Genomic DNA, 13,013 nt, shown 5'->3' on the forward strand with positions numbered 1-13,013 from the left:
AAGAGTAAAATGATTTTATTTTATTGCAAACAAACGGCTAAAGTTAATTTCTCCACCCACTTTCTTTAGAGAAGTAAATCAGCAGGCTAAGGAGACACACCCATCTGAGAACTAACATGATTAAAAATTAGATATAAAATGGGTGAATCACAATTTCATTTGTTTACAAAATGGTGGAGTTTACTACTACAAGCACACTGAATACACAGTATTTGTGGGCAAAGGGTTACAGACACACAGCTAACTTCATATAGATCCCATTAGACAACTGGATTTACAACAAGTTTGTTTAATAAGAAATGGGCAGAGCCAGCTTTTTTCAGAATCAAAATGCATAACAAATGGAAAAAGTTGATATTGTGTACCTTCACAAGTTGAGCCTCCACAGACAAATGCAACCAGGTTTTACATGCACTCCACCTTCACTATTTAAGCTTTAGGTTTTGCTTTGCAACCCCACCCTCAACCCTTTGCCAAATTAAAAAACAAAAATACACCCTAGTTTATTGCCAAAAAGACTATTCTGATTTCTCTTCCCCTCTTCCATACCTAGAAACTGCATAGAGAGGATGGAGTGGAAGATGGAGTGTAATGAACATTATTTACATAGTATTAGTATTCATGGGGGCCACAACAAGCCTGGTTGCTAACTTTTCTGTTTTGATGACTCTCGACTGTTTCTTAAGATTTTTTTTGGGGGGGGGGGGAAGAGAAAAGAAAATCTTTAATAAGAGGACACCAGATACAAAGCAACATTTTACTTTTGTTGTGGTAAAAAAAAAGTCACATTTTACAGATAAAATGTAGAACCCTGAAATACTGACACATTCTCTTATCGTGCACAATGCTGAGGTTCTCTTAAGATTCACTTTAAAACTGCAATTAAAAATGTACAAAAAAAAATCAAACCCACAAAGCTTCTAAAAAAGGAACCTGCAGGCACTTCCTCTTGTGGAATGTTTAAAAAGTTAGCCTACTAAAGAAAACAGTCGACTTCTTGTGAAGGTTTTGAAGAAATAATGGATCAGTTCATTTTATTTGGGAATTCAATAGTATCCTTGGTGATAATGCTGACTCCATGGCTTCTGACCCCAGAATTGCTGCAAAAAACAAGACAGAACTTGTTAATGTCAGATACCAGCAAATTTGTATTATTACATTCATGTGTGTTTTGCAGACAAGGAAAGTCTTCTGAACCATGCAATGAGGTGTTAAATGTTGAGATTTACTGAGTACCACTATGATTTGTTACACATGTCAATTAAAGATTACAGACTAATTCTGTCTATGTATTTATTCTTATGTATTAATGTATTCTATTTTTATACGCTAATATTCAATTGTTAAAATTGCTACCTGACAATTTTAACACAAACATGGAAATTCCTTCATATTTTGCTACAAACTGAAAAAGTTTACTTACACCCTGCTGCCATTGGTTGTAGCCCTGAGATTGATTTTTGTAGCCACGATTGTTTCCCCTTCCTCGGAAGTTCTGTAACAAAAACAAGCCCAATAAATGGATTTTATAAACATCTCGCCTGTCAGCAGCCAAAACCATATCCAAAGTGCTTATCTTGCATCCAATTACCAAGTATCACCCCTGGCTGTCACAGTATCACTCTGAACAAGAGACATTTCTCCTTGATTCTTATTGCTACAGGCAGTATTGAGTTTACTTAGCCAGGTAAGCACTTCTGAACACATACAAGTCAAGGAATTGATCTAGAGCAGGGGTAACCGACGCAGTGCTTCCCGATGTTGCTTCAAGTCCCATTAAGTCTGAGCTTGCGTGCCTAATGGGTCCGAGTTAAAAACATTTAGTACATTGCGTAGAGCAGGGGTGGACAGAAGCTTGTGGATCTACTTTTTTTTTAAAACTAAAATCCTGAGATTCACCAAAATGTAATATTTAGAATTAAAAAATTCTAAGCACAGGAATTTGAACTCAGTCCTTACGTATACACACACAAATTCCACCTGGTTACTCCCCTGTGCAGTTTGAGGGGGTAGGGCAGGACAATTCTTTTGTTGCCACTGTTAAACAATTGGGAGTCAGAAATCCTTATTAATCTCTGGGTGGTTCTAAGTAGCTCAACCAATAGATTCTAACTGACCTTCTGCCCACTCCTAGACCACAATCTATCTGTAGAGCAGATGTAGGGAACCTTTGCCCCCCCCCCAATGTTGGTAAATTGCAACTCCCATCAGCTCCTGTAAGCATTGCCAATGGCCAAGGTAATGGGAGTTGTAATTCGGCAACATCCAGAGGACAACGGTTCCCCACATCTGCTGTAGAGGAAGAATTTCAGCATGTCTTGTTTAAATGACATTAGAAAGCAAGACTTTATACAAGCATAGCTGCGATGCTGCACAAATATATGGGATCTATGGTAAGAATCTAGATTTCCAATACTTCTATCAATTACTATATATTGGTCTTGACAGCACACAATGCTGCTTTACTGCCAACATTAACAGGAGGCAAACCTCATACCTGAAATGGAAACTAGCAGGAACATCACATAAGAAAGAAATACAATTTAAAATACCAAGTTTAAGCAAGAGTATGTTTTGGCACACAATATACAAAGTTTATTGGAACTGCTAAGTCAGTGTTCCTGAAGCACTTGATATATCATCTCCCAGGATCCCAGCTTTTAACACATAAAAGGACAGAATTACACAATTTTAAAAATATTTTTGTTACTCTGAATCAATCCAATCCAGCACAGAGCCATTACTGGTTGGAAAAAAGAGTGTGCAGATGATTTAGAAGAAATGCCACCTTCCTGGCTACAGCAGTAAGTTACCTGGTTATAGTTCCCTCTGTTGGGCATTCCACCTCTGTTATAGTTTCCTCTGTTTGAATAACCACCGCCACCGCCACCACCTCTGGTTGGAAAGACAGGGCCACGAGGGTATGGATAGCCTATTGCTCCACCACTGCCACCACCTCCTCCACCTCCACGTTGGGGAATATTACCACCTCTCCTGTTGTATCCACCACGATTTCCAGGGACTGTGAAAAAAGGTTTGTTTTAGAGTAGTAGTATCGGCCCCAAGACATTTTCTATTTTGACTTTTGGGGGAGAAGCAGAGACAAAAAGGACAATGCAATTAAGTTAGTCGTCACTGCTGTTCATTTCTTTCTGTCTGAAAGTCAGTTTGCCCTAGTAAAGGATGCTCAAACATTCAAGAGAGAATTCAAATCCCAATTCAGCATTTAATTCTGGCACTGAGAAAGGAATCTGACAAATGTGGTTAGAGGTCACTGAGGCTGCTTTAGGAACTGTTGTGAGGAAAGGCAGTGACAACCCTCTCGCAAACCAGTGAACTTATTCAGCCCCAGCATTGGTTGATTTCACGAGGCACTGTCTACACACTTACAGGCTAATGGCTAGTTAATTTTGAATGCCAATGTCCTTTTCCTGTGAAATCAAAACCATGCCTAACAACCCTACCTTCTCTCTTTGGTTGAACTTTTTTGATAAGACACTGCTCCCATCCACATGGGCCTACTTTCTTTACAGCTCTGCTCTTTTTTGGGGCAGACAACTAAGGCCCTGAATATAGAAACTGAAATATATTAACAGGCAAATTTTTAGGGCTGCAGAATACCTCCTCCTCTGAAGTTGCCACGCATGTTAAATCCACCACGTCCTCTCTGTCCACCTCTGTTAAACTGGTTTTTACCACTCTTTTTATTACTTTTCTTTGAGCCAGTGTTCTGCTTTTTTTCTGGAGGAAGCGCCTTCTTGCTTTCTTCTTTGTACTGCTCCAGGAGCTTCTGGGCTTCTTCTTTTTGCAACTCTACGTAGATTATTTCATCAAAACATTCTGATACCTCTGGCAGAGTAAAATTTCCTACAAGATAGAGAGTCCTGAACATTCAGTATTTATTTCTGAAGCCATTAGAATAAGCCAAAGTTCCCCTCCTATATAAAAGGAATACAAGACAAGTAATGGTCACTTCAAGCTAAGAGCAAGATTCCTGAAAACTTGATACATTCTCCCTATTAAGTTGTACCAGGAACAGATGTCTGCTTTAACACGTTTAGCTTCGTTTTCTAGGGCACTTTATGCCAAGACAGCTTTGTGCATCTGCATGAAGCATATCGTGACTAAGTAGTGTTAAGGGCTGCAGCAGAGGGAACACAATATAGTGTTGTCTTACAAAGTTACAGAAGTCTTCCAGTTTTTTTTAAAGAGGCATTAACTGTTTTAAGGCAAGAAATTTTGAATCTTTATTTTTACATTATTCCTTTAAACAGATACTCAACATCCTAGAACACAGTATAGATTATGTTCCATGCCTTTCATTTTGAGCACTGCATGCTCTGGAAGATCTTTTCCCTCCACCTCTGCCTTCTTTTGTGTTCTTTGCTTGTAGTCTTCATCTTTTGGGCAAACAACAACTGCTTTGCGCTGGAAGCCTGCAAACAGGCACATTTTTCTCCTCTGCGCAGCTGCAGACACATTTGTCTGAAAAAAATGCAGTAACTTACTACACGTAGCTGTCATTGTTAGAGCTAAGTTAAATTAGTGTTCTTAGATTTCACCTCCACATGTATAATGCAAAGTTTACAAGCAGAAGGAAGTTATGTACATGTTAGGCTGAAGATGCTAGGATAACCATTCTCCCCCTCATCTCAAGTATATTAAGAACCTGAGTACAACTGCTAAAATTGTAATTTTATGCCTCAATACGTATTGAATATCCCACTGAAGTTTAGAATCTACAAACCCTAGACATATTGCAGTTTATTTGCATTTAACACAATGAACTTTGCCCCCCATACCTGATCCAGAATAAAGTTCCTCTTCTTACGAGCAGCAATCTCAATAAACTTGCCAAGACACTGTGGTGCTCTCTGTAACAGTGTATTAAGTTTTCCAGTATCAGCCATCTGTCGCTTAAAGCCTGCAACCTATGGAGACAGATGTTATGCAACTTTCACTGCCATCAATGTATTTTACTGCTTCTTTTCCCAAAGTTCAAGAAGTTGCCTGTAGAATTTCTAAACAGTGTCCGTTATTTTAACCAAACAGTTTTACAATATATGACAAGCCTTGGATAGCTCTTCTACAAGCTCATGAGATCAACTATTAAGAATTAAACAATCCAATCCGCTCCACTCCTTAACTGAGACAGGCAATATTCACTGTACCCTGGTTATTATTAATGTACCATGCAAATATGAAACTGTCTCACCCGAACAACCTAGAGTTAAATCAAGTTGGACTAATTTTTATCTGGAGTTTCAATATTGCAATTTAACTGAACTATACACAAGAAGAATGTGAATACATTTTTAGGAGAATCAAAGCTTTTTTAAGTTTAGGAATGGACAGTTTAGACAATTCCCCATCCATACAAATAAAGCTTTTCAGCAGTCCATGAACTGCTAGAGCGCAAGTGTCCTTAAATGAGGTAAAGATCTCTAGCCTTTACTATTACAGATGCAACATACATTATCTTAAGGCTGCAATCCTAAATGCACTAACTAGGGAATAAGCCTCATTGAACACAGGATGAACTACTTGGTAAACAAGTATAGGATTATGCTGTAAGTTAACTTGTGCAGTAGTCAGAACTTACCATCATTTTGTCCATGATAGTATTGGTTCCAAGGATATTGTACTTCCCAGGATTCTCTGCTGCATGTTTGGTAACCCATGTAGTCTTCCCAGCACCAGGCAACCCAATCATCATTACCACCTATTGAGTTTAGGCATCAAAAACAAAAAGTTTTACTTTATACCCAAAGTGACCCACAGACAAGGCTTGCAATTTGTGCTATCCTGTTCAACTGGCTCTAGACAAATACTCAAGTTAGCATGCTCTGATATTAGTTTAGAATGAACCATTACTTACTTCACAGTCTTTCTTGTGCTCTGGTCCCTTAGGTCCTCTAACTCTATCTTCCAGGGGAACATTCTGGATGAAGGTGTACCCCTCTGGTATGGGAAAGTAGGGCTCATCCTTCTGGCCAAAGTTAAATTCAACAGCACAGTTATGGCAGAGAACATGGGGGAAAAGCTGCTTTCCGGAAAGAACGTCCTTGCTGATTTTGAAAGCAACTCCAAGTTCCTGTCCATTCTTTGAGTAAGAGAGTTCCACTTCATCACCATCAAAATCCTGTTGCACAGAAGAACATTGTGTTAGCATAATGACAACTTAGACAGGTTCACTCAGAAATAAATCCAGAACGTAAGAATTTAAAATCTTAAATCTTTAAAGTTAAGCAAAGATGAGTCAGACAGAAAGGTGGATATAAATGTAAGAAATAAAAAAATAAAATAAAATGCACAGCAACAAATAGAAATTCACATTCCAAATAAAGAAATAAACACTTACAGCAAAACATCCGATAACATCATTTTCATCAAATTTCTCACCAAAGTCTTCGATCTCACAATTGCATGTCTTTATTCCTTTTAAAGAGTATCCATAAGAAAATTCTTCCTCACCTGATAAATGTGAACAGTTGCAATTCAAGTTTTATATTTGTAACCTGCCTTTAACCAGGTTTTCTATGAAAGCAGGCCTATGCAGATAACCCCTTCGCATGAAAAATCCTAGCATTATGGGTGTATGGCAAGAGGAAAGAATGGCAAGAATACTCATGTGGGAGCTCAGCAAATAACTGCTAAAGGAATTGCCTAATCCCTCATTCTTTAGGTTGGTGCCTAGATCAGATGGGCAAGCCCCATGACGTCCTTCCAACCCAAGGTAAGCTATACAGGATGCCATTCCTCTAGCTTCTCACCCACTAACCTATTTAGGCAAACATACAATACTAGTATGGCTCCTGATACTTGTTCTGGCTTCATTTCCTCCTGAGCTAGGCTCACTAAGCAAGCAAATGCATGGGACTAGGGTTAGGCACAAAAGGTGACAAGTGCTGTTGCTAAAAATTAAAGAATTTGACACAATGCATTGTTCTATATCTAAGAAGCTATTAACCAATATACAACAGGATGACATCAGGTATGCTAACATGAAAGCTATATTCCTTTTGAACAGTTTTAGCTGATGCACATATGTAGCAGATATTCTAAGCAGGCTACTTTTAACTGCAGTTTTCTAAAACTAGTTCCATAGGTCACGTGATATCTGTCTTGCAACTACAATCCTTAACAAAAAATGGTGGCAGCAGCTACAAGTTTAAAATTAATAGTTCCACAAAGCTTACTTTCCATGTCGTACCACATGAATGCAGGAATAACCAACCTCTATCTACAGTAAACCACCATCTTCCTATTCTGAGTGTGAAGCAGCCAGAAGAGCACTACTGCCACTACTTCCACAAAAAAGTCACCCAGATAATCCAAGTTTTAAGGAAAAAGCTTACCCAACAACATCCCACTTGTATTCAGTGACCAGCCAACTCTCACTTCGTGTATGTCAATGTCTTTTGTATACAGATGCTTGACAGGGATCTTTTCAGTTACCTATTTAAGAAATAGCTTATTAACTGCAGCTATGGAAATGGAAAAATATATAAAAGCCCTGCAAACAGTTAAGTCAGCCTTGTAAGTTATCCTCCAAATATTACTAGTCTTGCCATTTTTTTTTTACTTTTCTGCCCTCCTTATGAGCAAAGATGACTAGTAAAGCATCATGCAAGGCAGCAACAAGTGCTCCATCTGCCCCATCAGCCTTATACACATTGAGCACAGAAGTGCAGCAGGCTGGCACAGGCAGCTCAGGATCTCTTTGTCCTCACATCACCAAGCTTGCCTTGTTTCCATGCTAGACACCAGGTGATTTTTCCTGCTGTGCATCTAGCATAGCAAGATAGCAGGCTAGTAATCAAGGGAAGGAGTGATCCTTTCCCCTGCCACTATGATTTCTACACTGGGCAAAGAGGAAGCACATGCTCTGCTCCACATCCAGCAGACACCATGGTCTATTGGAGGTGGACCAATCATTCCATCCCTCTTGTGTAACATTCAGCCTGACTGAAAGATCAGCTGAAGCAGAGAAACTGGTAATAAGCATACTACAAGTACGACCTGCTGCAAAACACTATATTATGGAAAACTACTGTTCTTTATTCTAGCCAAGCCCCTTTGCAGAACATTCCATTCTATTCCCGCCCAAATGCTCCCTGACAGCATTGTGCTAGCTAGGCATGTTAAGCCTTTAAAATATATGTTTTTGTGAGGGTTTCAGTACTATTCTGGCAAAGCCAAACACTGTCCCTATTTGCATGGATGACGCTATCTTGGGTATGGCAAGGATACACACTCAGAATGAGTTCATTATTAGTGTAACACAACTTTATCGAACTTAGAATAAAGTCACCAAGAGTGCAACAGGTATTCTGTCAATCCTTGGAAAATTTAAAGGGAACAGAAGCAGTAAAGTGGCTTCCCAATTAAACCTGCTGCATACCAAAACCAAAATAGTCTCATTACGATAAAATGTAGTATTTCTCCTTTTGCTATACCTTTGTTAAGCTATATCGGAGCTGAAACCATTAGGATTCAGAACTATTGTTGGTGAGCAACTGCACCCAGTATTGAACTGGCTTACCTTCATCTCAAAACAGACTTTTCCTTTAGAAACTCCATAGGATGCTCTCCCTCCAGCCCAAAGAAAGGCAAAGCTTTCCATAGTCAATGAGGAAGCACTAAAACGGTCTCTTGAAATTTTAAAGTGTAGATCACAGTTATCTTTAGCAGAGAGAGAAAAACTCATGGTTGAAAAAATATCCCAATACATTCTACCATAAAAATGAAGAACCAAATTAATCCGTTTTGATTTAGATTAGTGCTATTTTCTATATCATGGCACGTAACTCTTGAATTAGTTGTAATTTAATTCATTCAAGGGTTCTCAAACAAAGCAAATAAGATAAACATAAGAAATTTCATTCGAGACAGAAACTTCTCATCTTATTTCACACTGGAATCATAGTTTTCTACATGACAGACTATGACGTACATGCATTTGCATCATTTGTTTAGAGTAGGTTTGTGTACAGATGGTTTAAAACATGCTCTTTAATCTGGTGCTTTGTTAATTCTGTTCTATGGTACAGAACCCAAAAACAGAAGACTTCTGGAACAGAAGACTGGGAAAACGTTTCAAGATAACAGTGTTGACACACACAGGTGTCATGCACGACAAATGTCTCAACACCTTGAGAGAATATTACTTTGTGTAAAGCCATTGAGCTAGACACCATAAGAGCTAAATAGAAACATTGCTATAAATACACCCAAGTGTCCTACCAAACAGTTCCTGTTAAAGCCATGTTAGTTTCATCTGGTTTTGTCCTTCACATATACATACCACATAATCCGCAGTCTCCGTCATGAAGCATATTATTTTCAAACTAGCTTGTTTAAGGTGTATTTATTCCTAAACCTAAATTCCAATGATGATTTTCTTGGTATCAATAAATGCTAACAGCATTTAAGGCTTCTTAAATATACTTGCTCAAGAAAATCCCACCGAATCCTATGGGGCTCACTTCCATGCAGTTTAAGATGCAATTCTAGGCATATATATAGTGAGCTGGAGTCAACAGAATTTACTTCTGAGTACATATACACAAAATCAAGTTACTGTATTTACTCTTACTGTTCTTGTCTATCTTATGATAAAGCATATGAATTAGATGCAGTACCTAAAACACCCACCATCAGCAGCTTCAACCCCAGTATCATCAAACAGAAGATTAGAATTAGCTTTGGATTTGAAGAGCCACTTTCTCTTTAAGAGCCCCCCCCCCAAAAAACCTCCTCTGTAAACAGCAAGAGTACACTACTGTTCCAATGAGCAATGCAAATATGCCAAAATATCTCAACACTGCCCCAGAAGAGCAGAATTCACAACTTTTATAGTCTCACTATTTTCACTGAAACTTATGTGTGTGCATAAAGCTCTAAAGGCTTTAACTTGGGATGATCACAACCTCAATTGTAACTTTATAGCTTCAAACAACTGCTGATAACTACACTTATGAGGTTGCCTGCAATCTAGATAGCTTACAGTAATCTTGTTACAATACACATTCCCTAGTAATCACTAGGGAATGGGTTCATAAAGTATTGTCAGTTTCCATTATTTTACCAATACAACTTAATATTGACTATGACTCCAATTAAACCCCTCACCCAAGATTGTGTGATGCCATAAGATTGCAGCTGCCAACATTCATCTGCAGACATGTTTGAGGTGCAAAATTCACTACTTCACTTTCCCGTGGAAAAAATTAAAAAATGTACTGTTACATGTTAGTAGAAGACTTGCTAGCATTGCACCTACTCACTTTTACCAGTTTCAAAGCAGTAAATTATTTCCACGGAAAATCTCTTAATATTTTTTTAAAACTTAATTTTAGAATATTAAGAGTTTACACTTTTTTCTCCTTCAAGTTTAAACAATGAGAATTGTTAAATGTGAGAACAAGATGCTGTCCATGGCCTGATCCAGCAGACCCTTATGTTCTTATGTATTTTCATATCTTAGTATTTAGAAGTACAGCCTGAACTATGCAATATTTAAAACACATTAAGCACACTGCTGTTGAATGTTTCCCCTTATCAAGTATCCCATTTTAGTTTATTTTAGCAACTGAGATACCTGTGCAGCATATAAAATGGGGTTTAGTTTTGATTGCCTACATTAATGGGCATATCCCATTCCTCCCTTGTATTTTAAAAACGTACAAGAGACTGATTCATCTTAAAGTTAATTGGTTTACAACTTCAGAAACAGAACTGAAATTAATATTGTTTTAATCAGTGTCAGTTTTTCCCTTTGTGTCTGCCCTGTTGCACGGTACCACTTGAAATACATTTTTGTGCTCTGCTGTTAACTTTCAAAGCTAACACTTTGAAATATTAAATCTGCTGACTGGAACAAGAATTTTATCTCAGGGGTAGTAGGGTGCAAACGCTTCCTCAAAAAACAAACAAACAAACCCTGGCTGTCTTACTAGTAGGAGCATGTTTTATAACACAAGCACATTTTATACTTACAAGTATCAAGACAAACCACTGTGTCATCAAAATGTTCATCTTCCTCTTCAACAGGTGGTTGAGGAGATTTTGCCCTGGCCAACAAAAAAAGTCAGTCACTTGAGTTCAACTAATAAAAAAAACCCATCTACTGAAAAACTTTTAACACACCAGAGTAATTACCTGCTATATTTGTTTTCTTCAATGTACTCAAAATACCCTCGCCCATGGTCTTCCCGTGGCCGCTTCACTCCCCTTTTTTTCTCACCAGGTTTTTGCTCAGATTTAGTTTCTCCTTAGTATATTTTGAAGGGAAAAATAAGTTACGTTAGAAACTACGTAGTAAAAAGCACGTTAGCTCTATAAGCAAAAAAATCATATTCTTAGCGCATCTATAACAATGCTTTCAATAAACCTTGAAAAGTAAGGATCAACCCACATATGTCTGCCGGTTTCGATTTGATCGCCCAGGCACAGCAGAGAAGTCTTTTGCGTTCGCGCTCATTGCGACGGAGGGCAGCTCTCAAAAGGCCCGCCTACTCCCTCCCCCCCCCCGATTTTAGCAGCAGCGCAAAGCCTAGAATTTGCGAAAGGGATTCCTCCGCCTCCATTGTACTCAGCGTTTGAACTCGAGCCCACAGCGCCCCACGGGCGGATGTGACGCAGAACAGTACAAACGTTCCCTCGCACGTTCCACAGCGCGCCCCAGCGGCTCCTGCGAGCCGCCCCTCCCCCTCTAACGCGCCCCTTCCTCACTACGCTCGCGAAATGGCGCAAGGTCCCCTCCCCCTCCGAGACACGCGGCGCGCAAGGCCTGGAAATCTCCAGTGGAAGGCCATCCCCACCCCCATCCCACCAACGGGGCGAAAAAAGAGGGGAACTGGCGACGCACCCCGACCCCGCTAGTGAACTACCAACCGCCACCCATCCGGGTCCCACGCGCTACTCACCCCCAGGGCGAGCAGGCCCGGCGGCCTTTTGCTGCTGGGTGGGCGCGAGTTGTTTCGCGCCGCTCTGGGCCGAAGGTGCAGGCGTCGAGGTTGAGGCCTCCGAGGCGGCAGCACCTTTCGCGGGCACTTCTTTCGCCACGGCACCGTGCTGCTGCTGGGCGCCATGGCCGTTGGCGTTCCCGCTGCTGCTGGTGTTAGCAGCGGCGTCTTCCTCTTCGTCCTCTCCTTCCTGGAAACCTTGGTCGTCGCCATTCTCGTCGTCCTCCAGATCTTCGGCCGCCTCCTCCTCGCCGGCCGCCACCCCCTCACCGTTCTCCTCGCCCAGCTCCATGCCCTCTTCCTCCTCCTCCTCCTCTTCCCCGTGGCTGGCGCCGAACTCGGCCTCCTCATCGTCGTCGCAGGCCGCGGCCTGGTCGGGGCCTCCAACTCCCGCAGCCAGATCCTCTTCCTGGGCGCCTCCGCTGCCAGGAGCGGCCTCGCCCATCTCCTCCACGTTGCCGTTGCCGGGCTCGCCGCTGGCCAGGCCTCCCCCGCCGGCCTCCTCCTGGTCGAGCGCGGCCTGGAGCCGCTCCATGAGATCGGCCTTGAGGCCCTTGTCGGAGAGGCGCCGCTTCTTCAGCTCCTCCTTGAGCTCCGATACCTTCAGCTTCTTCACGTTCACCGGGGAGCAGCTCATGGCGACGGCTGCAAGGACTCGATGCTGTCTGGGCGGAGGTGGCTGGCTCGTGTGGCTGCGGCAGCTGCAGAAAGAGACCCGCCTGGCGCCAAATCCTTTCACCGAGGCTCGCGAGGCAGGGACGGTGAGCGCGCCTCGCGGGCTCGAGCACGCAACTCTGTGCTCAGCCCGCCCCCGCCGCGCGCCTAATATATCCTCGCCCCTCCCTCACTACCGTAACTGTCGGCTTTCGCGCAACACTACCGTAAATAGCCACACAACAAAAACTGCCAGTTACAAAATAATAACAATTCTGTTCTGGATATTATCAGGCTGTAGAATACAGAACTAGTTAAGCCTAAAGGGTTGCAAGAGTGCAACTCGTGTTCACGCTTACTTGAAAGTTTTCTGCATTCCAGTACATGGGA

At 41.3% G+C, this 13,013-nt stretch overlaps 1 protein-coding gene across 1 annotated transcript; it reads right to left on the reverse strand.

Annotated features, from left to right (window-relative positions):
• On the reverse strand, positions 1-12,777 carry HNRNPU (heterogeneous nuclear ribonucleoprotein U). Its single transcript, XM_061624631.1, has 14 exons — positions 11,931-12,777; positions 11,164-11,275; positions 11,002-11,075; positions 8,546-8,685; positions 7,359-7,458; positions 6,362-6,474; positions 5,879-6,142; positions 5,603-5,722; positions 4,803-4,931; positions 4,317-4,485; positions 3,622-3,867; positions 2,814-3,022; positions 1,424-1,495; positions 1-1,100 (listed from the first exon to the last, which is right to left on the reverse strand). The coding sequence occupies exons 1-14, from the start codon at positions 12,604-12,606 to the stop codon at positions 1,047-1,049; spliced, it is 2,478 nt and encodes an 825-aa protein (XP_061480615.1). The 5' UTR covers positions 12,607-12,777; the 3' UTR covers positions 1-1,046.
• Positions 12,778-13,013: the final 236 nt, after the last annotated feature.

This window comes from Rhineura floridana, chromosome 4 (assembly GCF_030035675.1).
Source record: "Rhineura floridana isolate rRhiFlo1 chromosome 4, rRhiFlo1.hap2, whole genome shotgun sequence".
In the NCBI taxonomy this organism is placed as follows: domain Eukaryota; kingdom Metazoa; phylum Chordata; class Lepidosauria; order Squamata; family Rhineuridae; genus Rhineura; species Rhineura floridana.

What these genes read in the sequence shown, in the direction of transcription:
- HNRNPU (XM_061624631.1), bottom strand. Translation starts at nt 12,606, where the DNA reads ATGAGCTGCTCCCCGGTGAACGTGAAGAAGCTGAAGGTATCGGAGCTC. An exon ending in CGGGCCTGCTCGCCCTGGGG is followed by an intron (nt 11,276 to 11,930) that starts GTGAGTAGCGCG and finishes AAATATACTAAG; the next exon opens with GAGAAACTAAATCTGAGCAA. An exon ending in CTATCATGGACAAAATGATG is followed by an intron (nt 4,932 to 5,602) that starts GTAAGTTCTGAC and finishes CTGTCTCCATAG; the next exon opens with GTTGCAGGCTTTAAGCGACA.